The 21,965-nt window shown below is 34.7% G+C and overlaps 1 protein-coding gene across 1 annotated transcript; it reads right to left on the bottom strand.

Annotated features, from left to right (window-relative positions):
* Positions 1 to 4,821: 4,821 nt before the first annotated feature.
* LOC111052308 lies at positions 4,822 to 21,314 on the bottom strand. Its single transcript, XM_039434991.1, has 5 exons — positions 20,859 to 21,314; positions 20,280 to 20,409; positions 16,690 to 16,922; positions 9,687 to 9,820; positions 4,822 to 5,438 (listed from the first exon to the last, which is right to left on the bottom strand). The coding sequence occupies exons 2-5, from the start codon at positions 20,345 to 20,347 to the stop codon at positions 5,229 to 5,231; spliced, it is 645 nt and encodes a 214-aa protein (XP_039290925.1). The 5' UTR covers positions 20,348 to 20,409; positions 20,859 to 21,314; the 3' UTR covers positions 4,822 to 5,228.
* Positions 21,315 to 21,965: the final 651 nt, after the last annotated feature.

Below are 21,965 nucleotides of genomic sequence, written 5' to 3'. Positions count from 1 at the left end.
TGCTTTTGTGCAACCGAGCCTTTGTGAAGGAATTTGAAGAAGAAATGTTTGATAATTGAACGAGTGAATCAATGCTATTAATCCTGGGTATTACATGTGAATTTGTGTTTGAAAATAGTTTTCTTGATTTTGAACTTTATAAAATAAAAACTCAGGAAGTTAAACTCAAATTTTTAGTGAGAAATCATGAAGAACCGAATATATAACCTATAAACTTGAGTGTTGATAGGAGATGACATTGGGTAATACGGCAAGGCAGAACATCCAAAAGGATCTCTCTGCTGATAAAAGCCATAAGAATAAATAAATAAATAAGTATTACATCACCAAAACAAATTATCACATATTTTCATAACGCAATGTTATGCTTTAGAGTACTATTGTGCTCTAAATTAATCTACGTGCGTCTCACAGTTGAACTATGTTACTAAAACTATGAACTAACTTATATAAATTTGTAGCAAACTAATTTCTAAAATAAATATTAGATCAACGGTTCAAAAAACGAGATTCTTCAATGAACAGTATTAAGAACTATAGTGAGGTCCACGTTATAATGGCAGTGGAGAAAGATAGAAGAACAACGTTGCCGATCCTCTGTCTTGTCAATGCCTTCAATAGACGGTAGCTGATACAGGTTTATTGATGTAATATTAACTGTTCATTCTCGTTTAAAATAATCAATTATATTTTATTAAGCATGAAATTATATATTTCAATAATTTCATAATGAATTTTCATAATCAAGATGAAATAATTTGTAAATTAATTATATTTCTACATTTTAAGCATGAAATTATACTTTTCAATAATTTCATAATGAATTTTCATAATTAAGATGAAATATTATGTTAATTAATTATCATTTCTACATTGTTGAAAGACGATCTGGCAACAGAGCAAAGCGAGAATGAGATAGCGCTATCTGCTTTGTTGAATGATAGACAAGGATAGCAACACCATTGCTAATCAAACACTGCCATTATAACGTGGACCTCACTATAGTATAGTGAGATTTACTTTAAACTGTCAGTTTTCCTTATAAATAACACAAATGCTTCCCGTTCAACCAATGCTGACAGTTTGAATTGAATCATCTCACTATAGAAAAAAGTCCGCTCGAAGTTTAATTATTGTTTGATTATAAAATTGAAACATATTTTGTTGAATTGTTTGTGAGAGATATCAAAATATTCAAGCAGATATTCTGGATGTGAATGTATGAGTAACATTGAAAAATTCAAGCAGATATGAAAGTGTTAACAATATTTTTACAATCTTAGGATGTTGAGAGGGAACTTATATTTGGAGTATAATAATTTATGATAGTGAAATGTATTGCAATGTATCAGCTTTGGCTTTATTCAGAATCATGAGACTAGGCTACTTTAGGATTTTGAAATTCATCAACAATGATTGACTTTTCAATATTAGTAGGACAAATTATACGCTTTTGAAAAACGATCAAGCTAGAAAAATCAATGATTTAAATTTGAGTTATATTATTCCTCAAATTTAAATTGAGGGGGTCAGAATACAAGGGGTCAAATTGAAATTTTTCATTTTTTGAGTTAGCTACAGTAATTGATAGCTGAAAGTGGTAAAAATCTAGTATATAAGAGGTATGCATAAGTCTAATCAGTGCTGACATCTGGTGTACCATTTTCAAACTACATTTTCAAACAGCTGTTTATTTGATTAAACAAGGGGTCCAAGTGACTTGGATCCCTTGTTTACAGGACAACGGTTGCTCGTATCCATCAAATTAAATTTAACCTTGATTAAGCCATCTCACCAAGCAAAAGATACCTCAAGAACCAATTAGCGAATCAGATAATATTGCAATGAGGTCATAAATCATTGTTCAATTGCTGGTAAATTTGATAGATTTATGTGTAGCTGGACAATAGAGTTTTTGTTTGGTAAACAGGGGTACAAGTGATACTTCTTAACACTATTTTGCTGATAATTGAGAAAGGAGAGCAATTTGAGACATGAAACTGTACGTTTGATTTGATAAAAGTACACTGAATAGTTATAGGAATAGGTGAATATCATTTATATATTAATTTCATGTATGAAGAATTAATTAATGTAAGTAAACTTTAGGCTCAATTTTCTCGAAAATAACAATATGTCACTTGGACGCCTTGTATTATAACCCCTTCAATTGATATGATAGTTAAATTACGAAACATTTCATCAGAATAATGATCATTACTCTGTAAAAATGATGAATGATTCATAGACTTGCTTAGAAAGAAATGCTATATTTTTTAAATAATTTCAATTATCCCTTATATTTGTATGAAATCAGTAGCTGATTACAAATAGTTCAATAAAACTACACATCATACTGAGAGAATCATAACCTTTCATCAAATAGAAATGAATTCTTGAATTAGAATCGTAACCTTTCATCAAATAGAAATGAATTCTTGAATTAGAATCGTAACCTTTCATCAAATAGAAATGAATTCTTGAATTAGAATCGTAACCTTTCATCAAATAGAAATGAATTCTTGAATTAGAATCATAACCTTTCATCAAATAGAAATGAATTCTTGAATTAGAATCATAACCTTTCATCAAATAGAAATAAATTCTTGAATTAGAATCATAGCCTTTCATCAAATAGAAATGAATTCTTGAAAATATTCAACGTCCAAACTCATTTGAGTTAAAAGTGATAGCTGATCAGTCCAAAAAGACAACACATCTGACTGTGATATACACTTAGAATGTTTAGTCATCTTCCATTCAAGACTAATTAATAGCCTTACAAGAGAATTTCTTGAAAATCTAACATAGAATCAGAAACTTGTAATAATACCACCGACTTTCAAAAAAGATGACTACCTTATCTTAGTAAAATTACTCCAAAATTCACTCCCACTTCAAATTTTCATCTTTGGTTCTGTTTTTAGTTTATCTCAGACTTCACAACATGACATGTATCTTACATGAATCTGGAGATACATTGTGGGATAATATCTTGTTGTATCCTGGTAATATGTATCTTGAATTCAGGATACACGTATCACAAAATCTCGACATTGGAATGTAAGACACATGTATCACAAATGTAAAGGTGCGTACAGATTCACGCGCCGCGAACATGAGCAATTCACTTTTAATCAGCTGATGCCAAGCTTTTTATATCTATATCTTATACCGTTTCTGTAAAAATACAGATATAGTCAGCTGATTAAAAGTGAATTGCTCATGTACGCGACGCGTATATCTATACGCACCTTCACAAATATGTAAAACACAATAAATTATGTCAATGTTGATATCTCACATTCCTAAGACCTGTGTTGGAGGCGTGCAAGTCTGTATCATAGAGAAAATATAGCAAAAGAAGATGGTATATACAGAGTGTTCTGAAAAAAGGTGCCCATACATCAGGGCGTGATTCCTCTCATCAAAAGAAGAAAAAAAGTTCTAATTAACATAGGTCCGAAAATGCTTAGTTACCAAGTTATACAGAATGGAAGATTTCAGTTCCCCTGCCGAAACGAAGCCCTACGGGTATTTGTTGGCTGTTAATTAAGATGTACAATTTAGCGTACTTTATGTAAAATGAACTGAAAAATTGGATTAAACCGTTTCCAGACCTGTAGCTACAGTAATTTTTAAGATATGTGACGAAATACGCGAAACTTGGTCCCGAAAAACAAGTCCCTTATGGTTTGAAGTAGATTTACTATGTTGAATGTACAATAAACACAAAATATTTTCCTACAGAACTTGTAGAAAATTTAATTTCGAAGAGAAAGATGTAGAATAAGTCTATAATAGACAAACGCAACCTTAAAAAAATAATCCCTTATTACATACAAAACGCATGAAAAATAGACATAATCTGTTAAGCTCTCTATTTTTCATAAGTTTTGTATGTAATTAATGATTATTTTTCAAGGTTGCGTTTGTCTATTATAGATGCATTCTAAATCTTTCTCTTCGAAATTAAATTGTCTACAAGTTCTGTAAAAACATATTGTTTTTATTGTACATTTAACATAGTAAATCTGCTTCAAACCTTAAAGGAACTTGTTTTTCGAGACCAAGTTTCGCATATTTCGTCATATATCTTAAAAATTACTGAAGCTACAGGTCTGGAAACGGTTTAATCCAATTTTTCAGTTCATTTTACATAAAGTACGCTGAATTGTACATCTTAATTAACAGCCAACAAATATCCGCAGGGCTTCGTTTCAGCAGGGGCACAGAAATTAAGACGAAATCTTCCACCCTGTATAACTTGGTAAATAAGCATTTTCGGACCTATGTTAATTAGAATTTGTTTTCAGAACACTCTGTATAGGGCGCTTATGTTCAAATTTTGTGTCAAGCTGATGAAGAAATTTTCTTGAAGAAATGTTCTTTTGTATGAAGAAATGTGACGCTGATAGTCTCTCATACTGTGCCGTTCTTACACTCTCACCCCAAATAATAGACAGTAGCATAGCCACCTCTAATACAAGGCCGCGGCCTACGATATTGCAACATCGCAGTGTAGGCCTATAGTGAGGTCCACCTTATAATGACAGTATATGACCAACTTTGGTTTTGCTATCCTTGTCTATCATTCGACAAAGCCGGTGGTACTATCCTTTTCTAGGTCCACAACGATGCCAATCATGTTTTTGAAAGTGTAGAAATATGATTAATTAATGCAGAGAATCGGCATCGCTATTCTTCTATCTTTATCCACTGTCTTTATAACGTGGACCTCACTATAGAATCTAATACACACATGATTGGTGAAAAAGATTTTGAAAAATACCAGGTGATCTTTTTCAAAATCTTTTTCACCAATCATGTATTAGATTCTAGGCCTACACAGCGACGTTGCAATATCGTAGGCCGCGGCCTTGTATTATAGGTGGCTATGACAGTAGTCGACAGTAATCGGCTTGAAATTTGGAACAAACTACCTATATCATGGAATCTCTTCTTATGCTATATTTTCTCTATATATTTGATCTGTATACAGCTTAGAATAAACAATGATATCCTCAAATTTAACAGACTTATCTCAATCTGATACACGTATCCTCAATTTTGACACACGTATCTCACGACTTGATACACGTATCCTCAACTTTGACACACGTATCAAAATCTTCAAAACTCATACCCAACGACTTCAACGCTATTCAAGTACAAAGTAACCATTTTCAGTACAAAATGAAACATTCTCATTACAAAACTAACCATGCCTAGTACAAAATGGTCTGATTCTTGTAGAGATGAATGGACTGATAGCCGTTGGCCGTGGGTCCTGAGGGGAAAATGATGCCATTGGGTCCCGCCTTGGCCAATCCGTGCTGACCTGCTACAACCAATTCGATCTCCTGGAAATTGGCCAATCGCTGCACGTCTTTATCTTTCCTGATCATCGTGTCTGGCAGTTTACGGATACGGATCACCTGTCAATCACATTTTCAATAATTAATTTCTCCACAAACAATATTGTTAATAATTTAATCAATTATCATTCATCCGAAATTATCTACAAAAAAAATCTGGTGTGGCGCACTCACACAACTTTCCTTGCCGTTATGAAAATTGATCATCTGACACTAGTGTTCACGCGCATCTCAAGTTTACTATTCTTAGATCTGAGCCAGCTGGTGGCAGTACTATAACGCTGGGAGATGGGAGAAAGTTGCTAGTAAATCTATAGTGAGATTTATTTATTTATTTACAATGCAAATGACACTAATGTAATAACATTGGTAGATAAAATAATAATTTTTATTTTTTGATTCAGGCTATAAAGTCAACATCTGCTTGATATATATTACCATTTTCCCTACAAAAGAATAAATACAAAAGATAGCTACCTGATATAAAGATAGCCATCACAAAATAGGAAATAGGCATTTAAGAAGATGAGAGTGTAGATGATTATGAGAAGGCTATTGATATTATTAGAATATGCTGAAGATTATTATAGAGATGACATTTTTTCACGCTATTATTTCAAAATTCTAAACTCAACTAACCTAAAACTCTATTCATAAATAGAAAACAGAGCAGACGACGCAAACACAAGTGGTGCCCCCTACTTGCATATTTAGCGCTTCCGTGAGCTATAAAAACAAAGTAAGGCTACAAAAGCGAATCAGCTGATGAAAAGTCTTTAAAATACGTGAGCATTTGCTCCAGAGTTCAGGAGCATGAGGTAAGAGTATAAGGTAAAGCTTATTCATATAAAAATGAGCAAATGCTTTTGCCTCCACCTTTTGCTCATGAGCAAAACCTTATGCTCCATGCTCTTGCTCATGAGCATTTGCTCTGCTTTTATTCATCTGGGCCATTATGTATTTAATGAACGGAAGAAGACATATTCTGAAAATATCGAAAAATCGATATATCTCGGAAACTAAGGTCGATAGGAAAAAAGTATACCAAACCTTTTTTGTCAGAAATGTCGAGTAGAATCTATGGTCAACGGCAGTTACAACCTTGGTGGGACACCCTGTATATATGCATATGCATTCATAGACCAAAGTTAGAAAAAACACAATTTTACAGTTAAAATGTCAAATACTAATAGAATCTAGTAAGTTCCGGAGCCACTGACATGCCTCTCCTCCAGCATCATAAACTTTTGTCAGCCCTCAATGAAAAGAGTGTTGTGGACACTCAGATATTACTTATTATACAATAAGTACATCATCAAAATGATAGGGAGAAGAAAAGGTAACCTTGTGCTATTCCTCTCTCAAATTTAGATAAAGTTACACATAATCTGAAATAGGTTAAGTCTTGTAGTTGTTCACTTCACAAAATGTTCAGTCCTTAATACAATGTAGATTTTTAAATTTAGTTGCTTCAAAGCCAAACATAGAAGAAATATTTCACATTATTATCACTAAAATAGGAAATATTCACATATTAAATAAATAATTTTGCAGGACCAAAAAAAACTTAATATTCATTATTTATCCACAAAATAATATCTATAATATAGCTTAATCCCGATGTGAAATACAGTCAAATAAAAACTATCATCTGCAGCCTATGTTATTCGAAGACTAGGCAATATATCGGAGAGAAAAACAGCATTCATGGCGTATTATGTTCTATTCGCCGTTAGATACGATATTGTGGCATGGGGCTCAGCACACAGCATAACAGACACACCTGGATAGGATACTTATAATTCAAAAGAAGGCCCTGAGAACAATACTGGGAGTTAACAAGTTGGAACACTGTAAGCCGCTCTTTAAAGAATTTGATCTACTGACTGTATTCTCACTGTATATTCTTGAGACCACGATCCTTGCAAGAAAGAGAACCTCATTAAGGGGTGACAAGCATCGACACAATAATAAGGAATACAAACTATACTGATCTCCCCAAGCACCACCTCGAAAAGTTCAAGGAGTCCCCTAATAGCTCGGCCTTACAACAGAGTGATGACGGGTTATGTGGAAGAACATACATTCAGACATCTCACAGGACGGACAACTGACTGGTGAGGTCCACGTTATAATGGTCAGATTTAAATCTTACAATAGGAACAACAAATAATCGCAATGAAAACACTACGGATAATACAGAAGTACATAAAAAATTAGAAAGGGTGCACACAATTAAATATCTTGGTATACTCTTAGATGAACATATAAAATGGAACAAACACATTGACTATTTGTGCTCAAAGTTGAAATACCTTATTTACATTTTATACAAAATAAATAAAATAAAAAACAAAGACATTATACAAAAAATTTACTTTGCATCTGCTCACTCATTATTTCAATACATTAATGATGTATGGGGAGCTGTATATGATACACATTAAAAAAATTTATCCTACAAAAACATATTATAAGAGCTGCATTAGGAAAGCCATGACTCTATCCTAGTAGGGAAATTTTTCTTGAGTTTAAGGTCCCGACAATAACACAGAATTATATTAAAAACATAATACTCTATATTAATAAGAATAAATCGACTTTTCCTGCACACATTACACCCCATAACACACGTCCTAACAATAGATTTAACACAGAACTCATCAAGCTAACCATATGCAGGCATCAATTTACATATTATTGAACGATGGTTTTTCAGTTTCAGGTTCTTAAACCAGGTATGTAACTGTCCCACGTCATCTTGCAGGAGTTTAGTTTTATTGTATTTATTTTCTCTTTTTGAAAGATTAACTGTCATGATAGCCTCAAGACGTCACAATAATTAATTGGATATCACTTTATCATATAATATTTAGTATTCTTAAGTTTTGTTTTTTCCAAGCTTTTGCGATTTTTGTAAATTACTGTAATACTTTCTTTAACATTATAAAATTTGAATCGTATATAAAGTACTTGAAGCAGAATAAGTGAACTGCAAACACACAAGGTTTCTTATGTAGGCAGTGCCAAATATTACATTGATAATATTGTTGTACTCAAGTTAAAATCAATGTCTATTTGTATTGTATACTCTTGTAATTAATATTGTACAATATGTATTTGTAATTTTTGGCAATAAATTCAATTCAATTCAATGACAGTGGAGAAAGATAGCAGAACAACGTTGCCGATCCTCTGTCTTGTCAATGCCTTCTATAGACGGTAGCTGATACAGGTTTATTGATGTAATAATAACGATTCATTCTCGTTTAAATAATCAATTCTATTTTATTAAGCAAGAAAGTATATTTTTAAATAATTTCATAATGAATTCTTATAATTAAGATGAAATATTTTGTTAATCAATGATTAATTCTACATTGAAACACGAATTAATAGTACCAAGGATGAACACTACATTTGGGCAAAGAAACTACATTATATTTGGGACCAAAATTTTACTATTCAATACCAAGTTATATTAGGGAAGAGTTCAATAGACACAGGTTCAAGAAAAGTTTATTTTCCTGGTTAGTTGATATTGGAGTAGAAAATTGTGAGAATTTAGTTAGACTGTAGATATTGAAACTATTTATTCTCCATTCTTTTCCTTTACTAATTTTTAATTTTTCTTAAAATTTACTTTCTTATTATTATCCTTAATAGAACATCTACTAATTTCATAATTTTGTTTGTATTATAAATTTTTACTAATTTCATTATAAAAAACTTTAATCCCATATCAGTGAATGAAGTTTGTAAATAGTAATTATAACACGCAACAAGCAATCAATAACTTATATCATAGCCACCTCTAATACAAGGCCCTGGCCTACGATATTGCAACGTCGCAAAATAATCTTTTTCACCAATCATGTATTAGATCCTAGGCCTACACTGCGACGTTGCAATATCGTAGGCCGTGGCCTTGTATTAGAGGTGGCTATGCTTATATCCCAACACAATCATATCATTTATAGTGGGATGTATTTTATTCATTGAATTATCTTTGCCTATTAAGAAATTATTCAATGCATAAAACTTCATTGTTTCAATTGTATTAATTGTTATAGTATTTTAATTTGTAATGTAATTGTTTTTGATGGATAAATTTTATTTGATTGTTAAAAAACGATCTGGCAACAGAGCAAAGCGAGAAAGAGATAGCGATATCGGCTTTGTTGAATGATAGACAAGGATAGCGATACCATTGCTAAGCTAATCAAACACTGTCATTATAACGTGGGCCTCACTATAGTTTTATAATAATTTAGGAATACTGACAGCAGTTTGAAGTGAGTAGCTAACCTGTGACGTGGTAATGCCGAGTTCCTCACAGCAGACCCTGAGCAGTGTGTAGTAGGTGAGCTCGTTCTGTGGGAGTTCCACCTCCATGAAGTCTGGGTCACCACTGTTGGCCACCCGCACCTTCAGTACCAGTTCTGAAAATTAATTCGACAAAAATTGAATTTCTAAACAGATATTCAACATCACAGATCTGAAAATGAACTGAAGAGATTCTAAAGCTTCGTTCACATCAAAGTTATGAACAAAATGTTAATAACTTAATCCTTATAGATTCCATTAGATTGAACGGAACTTAACAAACACATATGTTCATCATTTGTATGATAAGTTATGTTCAATCTAATAGAATCTATGAGGATTAAGTTATTAACATTTTGTTTTGGTGTAAACAAGATCAGTGTTTACTCTAACCTTCAGTTCGTTCTTGTTCTGAAGAGCAAGAATTATACAGTTCTGAAAATGAATTTAAAAAAATTGAAGTTTTGAGACAAGCATTAAACAGAATGGGCCGTGTCTATTCTATAACTGGTCCAAGGTATGGTCGAGAGACTGGAGTATCCCCTCGACTAGAGTCGAACGATTTGAGTCGAGGTAGTGTGAGTTGAGCCTAAGGCCGCACCCTCAACCGCAGAGTATAAACGGGACCTTAAGGGTGTGATCAAATTGGATGCGTGTATGTACAAGTACACGTATAAGCCCAGAAATAACCTTGATTAAGATAACCTCATTTGGACTTTTAATGTTACCTAAATTTGGGAGAGAAATAGTACAAGGTATTCTTAGTTTTTCTCTCCCGATCTGTGCTCCATTGTAAAAAAGAATAAATAAATAATAAAGAAATAACATCTGGAAATAGCCATTGAAACTAGTTGTGACTTGACTGTAGCTGCTCACACTGAACACCACAAGCAAGTGCAAGCGTTCAGTGTGAGTGTTCCTATTGCTTTTTCCACATTTTCCTTCTCATCTGCGAGCTTGTGCATGCACGCAATCATGCACTTACATCCACTGTGATCATACCCTTATGCCGCATCCACACTCTGGCCCAATGCGTACAAATGACGACGGATGCCAGAGTGTGGATGGGTAGTTGGCCAGCGGTCACCTTCATCGGCCTTCGAAGACCAACGACGCCAAGCTTACCAGCTGGGCTAACGTGTGGACTAGGCATTCATAAAACACTCACCGTCACTAGATCCATTGGCAACCGCCGAATGCTGCGCATGCGTGATCTGGTTCTGCGCCGCCACATTATATTAAAAAAACCGGTTTTAATAATAATAATAATAATAATAATAATAATAATATAATAATAATAATAATAATCATCATCCAAAAGAAGGCCTGAGAACAATACTGGGAGTTAACAAGTTGGAACAATGTAAGCCGCTCTTTAAAGAATATGATCTACTGACTGTATTCTCACTGTATATTCTTGAGACCACGATCCTGGCAAGAAAGAAAACCTCATTAAGGGGTGACAAGCATCGACACAATGATAAGGAATACAAACTATACTGATCTCCCCAAGCACCACCTCGAAAAGTTCAAGGAGTCCCCTATAGGTGCGTACAGACTGTCGCTCTGCTCCGCAACCGAACGTCACTCCAGCAGAGCGATTGATGATCGACCGGCGAGCAACAGTGGTTCGACCGGGGAACGCGAGAAGATCTAACATCTTCCGTAACGTTCATGATGGGTGCGTGGGCGGAGCGACTGTGGTTCGATGGTGGTACGAGGGAGGAGCGTGCTCGGTGCGGGTTGGAAGCGCGAATATGTGTACGCAGCTTAATAGCTCGGCCTTACAACAGAGTGAGGACCGGGTATGTGGAAGAACATACATTCAGACATCTCACAGGACGGACAACTGACTATAGTGAGGTCCACGTTATAATGGCAGTGGAGAAAGATAGCAGAACAACGTTCCCGATCCTCTGTCTCGTCAATGCCTTCCACAGACGGTAGCTGATACAGGTTTATTGATGTAATATTAACGATTCATTCTCGTTTAAATAATCAATTCTATTTTATTAAGCAAGAAGGTATATTTTTCAATAAATTCGTAATGAATTTACATAATAAGGATGAAATATTTTGTTAATAAATTATTAATTCTACATTGAAACACGAATTTAATAGTACCAAGGATGAACACTACATTTGGGCAAAGAAACTACATATATTTGTGGATTTAAGTGGAATTTTTAATATTTTTTTGTGATTGTGAAGGAAGATTTTGGTTTTGATTTGTATCTTGAAATTAATTAATGTGATAAATCCAAAATTATTGTAGTACATACATTTTTTTGGACTCAAAATAGTGTGTTAATTAAGTTATTATTTACATAACCTCTAGACCGTGTATTCCAAATTAAGGTTAAAAGCAGTTTTGGGCGAATGTCTGTTTTTTACCTGCATTGTATCTATTGTATATGAATAAATGAAATATTTGGGACCAAAATTTTACAATTCAATACCAAGTTACATTAGGGAAGAATTCAATAGACACAGGTTCAAGAAAAGTTTATTTTCCCGGTTAGTGATATTGGAGTAGAAAATTGTGAAAATTTAGTTAGACTGTAGATATTGAAACTATTTATTCCCCATTCTTTTCCTTCACTAGTTTTTCATTTTTCTTAAAATTTACTTTCTTATAATTATCCTTAATAGAACATCTACTAATTTCATATTTTGTTTGTATTATAAATTTTACTAATTTCATTATAAAAAACTTTAATCACATATCAGTGAATGAAGTTTGTAAATAGTAATTATAACACGCAACAAGCAATCAATAACTTATATCATAGCCACCTCTAATACAATGCCCTGGCCTACGATAATGCAACGTCGCAGTGTAGGCCTAGAATCTAATACATGATTGGTGAAAATAATCTTTTTCACCAATCATGTATTAGATTCTAGGCCTACACTGCGACGTTGCAATATCGTAGGCCAGGGCATTGTATTAGAGGTGGCTATACTTAGATCCCAACACAATCATATCATTTATAGTGGGGTGTGTATTTATTCATTGAATTATCTTTGCCTATTAGGAAATTATTCAATGCATAAAACTTCATTGTTTCAATTGTATCAATTGTTATAGTATTCTAATTTGTAATGTAATTGTTTTTGATGAATAAATTTTATTTGATTGTTAAAAGACGATCTGGCAACAGAGCAAAGCGAGAAAGAGATAGCGATATCGGCTTTGTTGAATGATAGACAAGGATAGCGATACCATTGCTAAGCTAATCAAACACTGTCATTATAACGTGGGCCTCACTATAGTTTTACAATAATTTAGGAATACTGTCAGTTTGAAGTGAGTAGCTAACCTGTGACGTGGTAATGCCGAGTTCCTCACAGCAGACCCTGAGCAGTGTGTAGTAGGTGAGCTCGTTCTGTGGCAGTTCCACCTCCATGAAGTCTGGGTCACCACTGTTGGCCACCCGCACCTTCAGTACCAGTTCTGAAAATTAATTCAACAAAAAATTGAATTTCTAAAAAAATATTCAACATCACAGTTCTGAAAATGAACTGAAGAGATTCTAAAGCTTCGTTCACATCAAAGTTATGAACAAAATGTTAATAACTTAATCCTTATAGATTCCATTAGATTGAACGGAACTTGACAAACACATAAGTTCATCATTTGTATGATAAGTATGTTCAATCCAATAGAATCTATGAGGATTAAGTTATTAACATTTTGTTTTGGTGTAAACAAGATCAGTGTTTACTCCAACATTTAGTGTTGTCATAGAAAGTTTATTGTGAAAACAATAGAAAAATGATATATAAATTGTCTACTGTATACCTGGAGATTAGTTTGTGACCATTGTCATGTTCAATGTGGTCATTTTCTTGTATGAGAACTGCTTCAACACGAACGCCTATGTTACTGGTGACTCGGCGACACATATCCTCGGTTATCACGATACATGCCTCAATGATTAGCACTCGCAGATCCATCAGTGTGTTAGGATGTTTAGCGAAGATCTTCTCCTTCAGAAATCTTCAAAGAAAATAGTCGCACGGATTCAAATCAGGACTGTTTGGGGGCCAGAACGATTCGGAAATCGGTTTGAAATGACCTTTTGCGAATCGTTTAGCGTGTGGGCATAACTGGCCCCCAAACAGTCTTGATTTAAATCATTGCAACTATTTTCTTTGAGGATTTCTGAAGGAGAAGATCATCTCTAAACATCCCAACACACTGATGGATCTGCGAGTGCTAATCATTGATGTATGTAACGAGATAACCGAGGATATGTGTCGCCGAGTCACCAATAACATAGGCGTTCGTGTTGAAGCAGTTATCAGACAAGAAGCTGGCCACATTACAAATGTAATGGCCAGAGACTAATCTCCAGGTATACAGTAGACAAGTTATATCTCATTTTTCTGTATTACTTTCACAATGAACTTTCTATGACAGAACTAGTATCATATCGTGCGCCATCTGTACAAGTGCATGCATGGTTATGCATGACCAAGCATGCAGATGAGAAACTAAATAAATAAATAAATAAATAAATAAATAATAAATAAATAAATAAATAATAATAAATAAATAAATAAATAATAAATAAATAAATAATAAATAAATAATAAATAAATAAATATGATTCTATTGCTGTTAAATTTTTAGAACAATAGGCAAAGTCAAATCTGGAAAGATTAATAGGTACACTTCACTGAAAGCGTGCAGTTGCTGATTGCGTTCAGTGTGAGCATGCAAATCAAAACGAGCTTAAATTACACTTTTCAAGTTTTGTTTTTCAGCTCATGTATGATTCGACGTGCACTTGAATATATACGCATTCAATGTGATCAAACCTTGAAGCTCAACTCACACTTACGCGACACAGGTCAAGAAGAGACTCGACTCTAGTCGAGAGCATGTGTTTCCAAATGGTGACACTCAGACCAGTCAATTCTAGTCTCCGCGACTGTAACTATTTGAAAATACATGCTCTCGAATAGAGTCGAGCTTTAAGGCTCAGCTGACACTTACGCGACACAGGTCAAGAAGAGACTCGACTCTAGTCGAGAGCATGTGTTTCCAAATGGTGACACTCAGACCAGTAAATTCTAGTCTCCGCGACTGTCACCATTTGAAAACACATGCTCTCGACTAGAGTCGAGCTTTAAGGCTCAACTCACACTTATGCGACTCAGGTCGAGAAGAGACTGCGAATTTAGCCTCTGCGACACTTAGGCCATTCAACCGACCTCTCGACCTCACGACTGTGAGACTGAGTCGAGCGGCGACTCGACTTGAGTTGCGTAGTACTATAGAGAAACAATAGCGTAAGTAGATATCCCATGGTATAATGAGTTTATGTCGCAACTTTTACTGTTATCTCAAGCCGATTACTGTCGATTTTTACTGTTTTGAACGGGCGCCTAGCCTTACAGGACAGCTGATACCAGTAAATCTTATGTAATATTAACTGTTGATTATTGTTTAAAATAATCAAATATATTTTTTCGTTAAGAGGATGGCACAAATATTAAGAGGAGGATCTTTCATTGAGAGGATCACACTTGTCTTTGAAAGATGATCTTGTATTTGTTTACTCTGTGGAAGGAATGAGATATGAATTGAAGTTGAATTAATTTCTGTCTAATTCGATACAAAATAGATTGAATAATTAAGCTGAACATCATCATAGAGAATAGATAGCATAAGAATATATCTCATGGTATACATCGTTTATGTTCCAAATTTCAGGTCGATTCCAAACCGATTACTGTCGACTAAGCCTGTCTGTTATTACTGTGTTGTTGGGGTGATAGAAGTGTATGAACGGCACAATATGAGAGACTACCAGCGTCACACAGCTTCAAGGGAAAGAACTACGTGGACTATCGGCTTGAGATAACAGTAAAAGTTACGACATAAACTCCCTATACCATGGGATATCTACTTACGCTATTGTTTCTCTATGGTAGTACTGTGCATTTTTAATGAAAGTGAGGTTATGTTTTATGAAAGTGTTGATTTATCATTTTAGATAAGACAACATATTCGTAATTATTATAATTATAATTATATTATAATATATTATAATTATTATAATTATAATTATTATATTATAATTATTATAATTATTATAATTATAATTATTATTATTATAATTATTATAATTATATTATTTATAATTATTATTATTATAATTATTATTATATTCGTAAATATGGGAAGTAGTGACGAATTGGAACTTATATTTTTAATAAAGTAAGGTTAGAAATTGAGTAGCATGGAACAGAAGTGGTGACTATGCGCCAAAAAGTCGTATGGTCGAGAGACTGGAGTATCCTCGACTAGAGTCGTACGATTTGAGTCGAGGTAGGCTTAGGCTCAACTCACACTTACGCGACACAGGTCGAGAAGAGACTCGACTTTAGTCGAGAACATGTGTTTTCAAATGGTGAGAGTCGCGGAGACTAGAATCGACTGATCTGAGTGTCACCATTTGAAAACACATGCTCTCCACTAGAGTCGAGTCTCTTCTCGACCCAAGTCACGTAAGTGTGAGTTGAGCCTTAGACCGCACTTTCAACCGCAGAGTATAAACGGGGACCTTAAGGGTGTGATCAAATTGAATGCGTATATGTGGAAGAGCACCTGAAATCATGCATGAGCCGAGAAATAACATCTGGAAAGAGCCATTGAAGCTAGTTGTGACTTGACTGTAGCTGCTCACACTGAACACCACAAGCAAATGCAAGCGTTCAGTGTGAATGTTCCTATTGCTCTTTCCAGATTTTGTTTCTCATCTGCGCGCTTGGGCATGCACGCATGCACTTGCATCCACTGTGATCATGCCCTTATGCCGCATCCACACTCTGGCCCAATGTGTACAAATGACGACGAATGCCAGAGTGTGGATGGGTGCTTTGCCAGCGCTCACCTTCATCGGCCTTCGAAGACCAACGAGGCCAAGCTTACCAGCTGGGCTAACGTGTGGACTAGGTATAAAACACTGACCGTCACTAGATCCATTGGCAACCGCCGAATGCTGCGCATGCGTGATCTGGTTCTGCTGCGCCGTTTCCATGGCAACCGGCGCGCTGCCGCCATGATGTCGACGGCGGCCATTTGCTTTTGAAAGCAGCGGCGGGTTTTTCAAATAGCTCGGCGTGATTGGCAGACTGGAGCTGCTGGCTTCTTGCTGCGAAACGTTCATTGAAGACTGATCGGCGCCCAAACAGTTGGCGGACCTGTCGGATTAAATTGATAAATCAAATAAACTCGGACCTGTTGGATTAAATCAAGTTTAGATCATACCCTTAAGGGGCGTTTAAATTGGTCATGGTTAGGCCAGTGATTACATCGAATATGTAGCGTATATGTGTTCAAGTGCATGTGTGCAAATACATATGTGCATGAACAAGCGCGCAGATGAGAAAAACGGTGTAAAGACCAATAGGAGCACTCGCACTGAACGCATGCACGTACTGGTTGCGTTTAGTGTTAGCAGCTACTGATTTGAGGGAGCGTTGGCTAGAAAGTGGGCTATCAAAACATTTTAAATAAAAATACTAAGAAATTGTCAAATATTATTATTTTATATTATATTAATAATATAGAATATTGTTTTTGGAAAGCAATACTTTCCTTACCTATGATAATAGGGTAAGGAAAGTAAAAATAACTACTAGGATTATCGGTTTGAGTTAACAGTGCAATTTGCGACATAAACGCCCTATACCATGGTATATCTTCTTTTTCTTTTTCTTCTTCTTCTTCTCTTCTTCTTCTTCTTCTTCTTCTCTGTCTTTCCCCACTATGCCTTTACAGCGTTGGGGTAGCCTCGACCCAGTTCTTCCATACCCGTCTGTCCATCGCCATTCTTCTCATCTCCGGAACAGTCTTCCCTCTTCTCCTTCCAATCTCCTCAATTCTGTCCTCATATGAGTACCTCGGTCGTCCTACAGTTCTCCTTCCCTGCACTCTCACATTCACAAACTGTTTCGCTTTTCTACTGTCATCCATCCGCTGTATATGTCCATACCATTTAAGTTGCCTCATTTCTATCCTCACACTTACATCTCTCATGCCAACTTCCTCTCTTATTTTGGTGTTTCGTATTCTATCCCTCCTTGTCTTCCCCAATGTTTTATCATGGTATATCCCCATGGTATATCCCCATGGTATATCTTCTTATTCTATATTTTCTCTATGATAATACATATTCATGCATACAAAGAGATTAAAGAAAATAAAATATTCTAAATAGACAAATGTCTTACACTCATAGTATAATACTCATAAATTTACACTTTTTGTGTAATTGAGAAGTTGATATTGTGGTAATTATTTATATTAAATAGAAATACTAAGAAATTGTCAAAAACCACAGATTTTATTGATACTTAGAAAGACCGGTTTCCGTTGTTACACCATTGTCAATCGCTTATAAACAGTAAACGGTGTAACAACCGAAACCGGTCTTTCTAAGTATCAATAAATCTGTGGTTTTTGACAATTTCTTAGTTGACCGAAGCAAAGCTGAGGTCTTAAGTTTCGACTCGATCGGTTTTTGCCTGTTTGTTTGTTTGTACCGCAGTTACAGTCGCAGTTATTGTCCGATTTGGATGAAATTTGGTATACAAGTTCTTTGAAACAAGGCGCAGAAACGTATGTGTAACGATTTTTGATAAGACCTCCGGTTTTAATATAAATTGTGCCGCTCTAAAATGTGCTGTATTGAAAGAATGGTGTCGTTGGAATGCTATCGATAGAGGACAAGAGTTGTCAGCGGTGAACCTTGAAACGTCTGAGCCGCTCCAAATCATACTGTATTTATTAATTGAAGAAAACTTCTCACCTAATTGCACCATTTCTTCTTCCCTTTTCAACACGATATTTCCCTGTTTCATAGATGAATAGTTTTTTCTAGACCTACCGAACCGGCCGGAGACATCACAGCTTAGTTAGTTAGCTCTTGTTTTCGTTTTAGTATAAGATCGGAAACCGACTTGTGAGCATAAACATTCTGCATAGGCATAACAAGCCGCCATAACATTGAATTCACTTTTCATGAAAAACATTATTAGCAAACTCCTGTCAATGTCACCAACAAACCCATCTTATTTAGAATCATTTTCCGTCTCACTATCGTCTGTGAGACGATTCATCGTCTAAATTGCCTACTGCATATTCCATTTTCTGTCAGTTGACCGATTTCTTATAATTAATTGTTGGAAAATTTGTAATATTGTTAATATGTGGACGATATGAAGGACCTCCTTGAGAGACATTTATAAGTCCGGTGTCCCTGGAAACAATGCATTTAGCACTTTCAATGGAGAAGATAATAGATGACATGGATAAATCTTCACAATATACTGTACTTTCTTAATGGCCCTTCTCATTAGTTTGAAAGTTGTAGGCTATTCATGAGCGAGGTCTTCTACTGCTCGCCGAACTACTAGTATTTTTATTTAATATGAATAATTACCACAATATCAACTTCTCAAATACATAAAAAGTGGAAAAAAATATCAAAACATTATTTCTTTGAACGTAAGATTATAAAAATCTGACATGTCACATGATGTGCTAGCTCTGCTCGATTATACAGCTTTCTGTGACAAAAATTAAACTAAACTAAACTGCAAAACAAGTCACAACGTTTCTGTATGGCTTTTTCCAGATTTTCTTTCTCGGCTCATGCCCACCTTATGGACTTAACATGAAATAACTAAATATAATACTACCATCCTTCATATCTCAACACAACAGTAAATAGAACACAACAGATTTCACATAACATACGTCAATCAAACATTAACTAACAAGGAAGTCTGCTAATCTGTAAGGACACAATACAATAAGGAATTCCCTGAGTGTTTTTTGAACTCCTTTAAGCCCTCAAATTTCTCTTTGTGAGATGGAATTGAATTGAATATTTTCATTCCCATATAAAACGGCCACTCTCCAGCAGACTAAGTCTATAATGTGGGTAAACAAAACCTCTTAATCTTGTATTTTAGGGATGACTCACTTGGTTCTCCTCATACATCCGTCTATTTTTGAAAACGAAGATTGCTATGAATAATATAATTTAATATATAAATAGCAGGAACCGTCAGCAATCTTTTTTCTTCAAGATAAGGTCTGCAAGAACGCCTTGTATCAATCTTATGAATTATCCTAACAGCTTTTTTCTGCAGTTTGAATATTCCATTATTCTCGATACTTTTTCTCCAAAACATTACTCTATATATCACACTCCGGTGGTTCGGAACCCACCTAAAGCTGTAGGTTCATCATCTCTCATTATCATCTGCCTCATTACCCACGCACAAGCTTCAATCTCATGAGGACATCACCCTCAAAAAAATTATGTTAGAAGCTAAAACATGCATGACGAGCATGTGTATACACATGATCAATACACTTGTCCTGTCGTTAGTGGCCCCCGCTACTGCGTTTGAGGTGCCAGGATTACAACTAGTTACGAGGCCTCAACTATATTTATATCAGGACAAAGATCTCAGTTATTAAATTTTCAAGTTTGAAAACAATTTGAAATATGAAGTAACGATTCCTATTATTTTGAAATACTTTACCTCAGGACGAGTAGCAAGAGAAAGAGGACACTCTCCTTTTTCAGTGAGGATATCCATGTCAGCGCCATGTTCCAAAAGTAGAGCCACTATGTCTTTATGCCCTCTTTTGGCTGCCCAGTGTAGAGCAGTCCTGAAACATTCATTCATAAATGCATTAATCCTTGGTTTTCATCATTCAGTAGTTTTCTAGAAATGTAGTTACTAAATGATATAATATAAATGACAAACTTTTTATTCTACTCACAAAAACTAACCAAACATAAGCAACTAAAGGTTGCTTTTCTTGAAGCTGGAGTCGCACACAACAGTAGAAATGTTATTTCTACGGGTTCTAATTGGACTATTTCTATTTAGCTCTGCCAAACAAGTGTGAATAATCTTGTTTGAATTTATGAGAATAATATTTCTACTGATTTGCACTGTTATGTGCGGATTCAGCTTCGACCAAGTAAGGTTAGATACGTTACCGGTTGCAATACTTTCACAGTATCATGTAAAGCTCATCTACTCCAAGTTATGATACAACTTTCAAAATATTTCACGGTAAAATAAGAATAATCTCATAAATAATCAACATACCATCCATTGATGTCATGCTTTGCATTTGGTTCGATTCCTTTTGAAAGCAATTCTTCAACAGTGTCGATATCGCCAATACAAGCAGCTTCTCTGAGATTTTCCTCCAGTAATTTGATTCTATCCATTACATGAAATCAGAAAGAATTTTTAAACAGAATTGAAGTTTAATAAATTACAGACGACAGACAAGCAACAAATCTGGAACTTGAATACAAAATCATCTGGTCTGAAATCTGAATCAAAAGCAGCTGGAGCTGAACTGAGAAATGCAATGCCTTCTAGAAGTCGATCGTCTTCTATCATAAAGCTCGTTTTTGCTGGCGCGGTAAATATTTGAATGGGCAATAAAATAAGTACAATAATATGAACAAGGTTTAGAGAAAAGTTTTTTTGTAGTTTCTCTTTTCTGTGGTTCAGTCATTCAGTACAGTAACTTTTGATATTTATTAAAAAGTAATAAATTTTCTGAAAGTCAAAAATGTAGTCCTAACATTATTTAGAAAGAAATCTTGATTGTGAAAACATTGAGTTTGAGGAGAAAATGCACTATAAATAGTCCAAAAAGTAGGTTATGTTCCATACACTTGAATTCAGGTTCAATGTTCTGTTTAAACATTTGAAAACAAAAAAGCTCTAATTTAGATTTTTTACAAACCAAATTGAATAACAAAATAACACTCACTAATCACTTAAAATTGTCAAATAATGATAAACTTTGAAAATTATGATATACTCTAGTTTAGAAAGATTATCATGTCATGTCAACAAACCAGATTATTTTGATCAAGTCGATCAAATTGTATAGCTAGATAATATTTCTTTCTGATTGATTAAACTGCTGGAAATAAATCTGTTTCTCTCCCACAAACACGCATCTTCTGTTTCGATAGACGACGAAATTATCATCTGTTTTTCCAAGGATGAATACCGTAATTGTTATCCTTTTCATGTCCTTCAGTGTGTTTTTCCAGGGATGAGACCTAGTGCAATCGAATTTTTAAATAATAAACCTACTATGTTCCAAATTTCGAGAAAATCGCTAGAGACGTTTTCGAGATCCGTTGAACATAGATAACCAGATATAAAAATATATTAGAAATATAAACA

The sequence above is a fragment of the Nilaparvata lugens genome, chromosome 8 (assembly GCF_014356525.2).
Source record: "Nilaparvata lugens isolate BPH chromosome 8, ASM1435652v1, whole genome shotgun sequence".
Taxonomy (NCBI): domain Eukaryota; kingdom Metazoa; phylum Arthropoda; class Insecta; order Hemiptera; family Delphacidae; genus Nilaparvata; species Nilaparvata lugens.
Note: the sequence above shows the minus strand (reverse complement) of the source record. Positions and strands in the feature narration are given on the sequence as shown.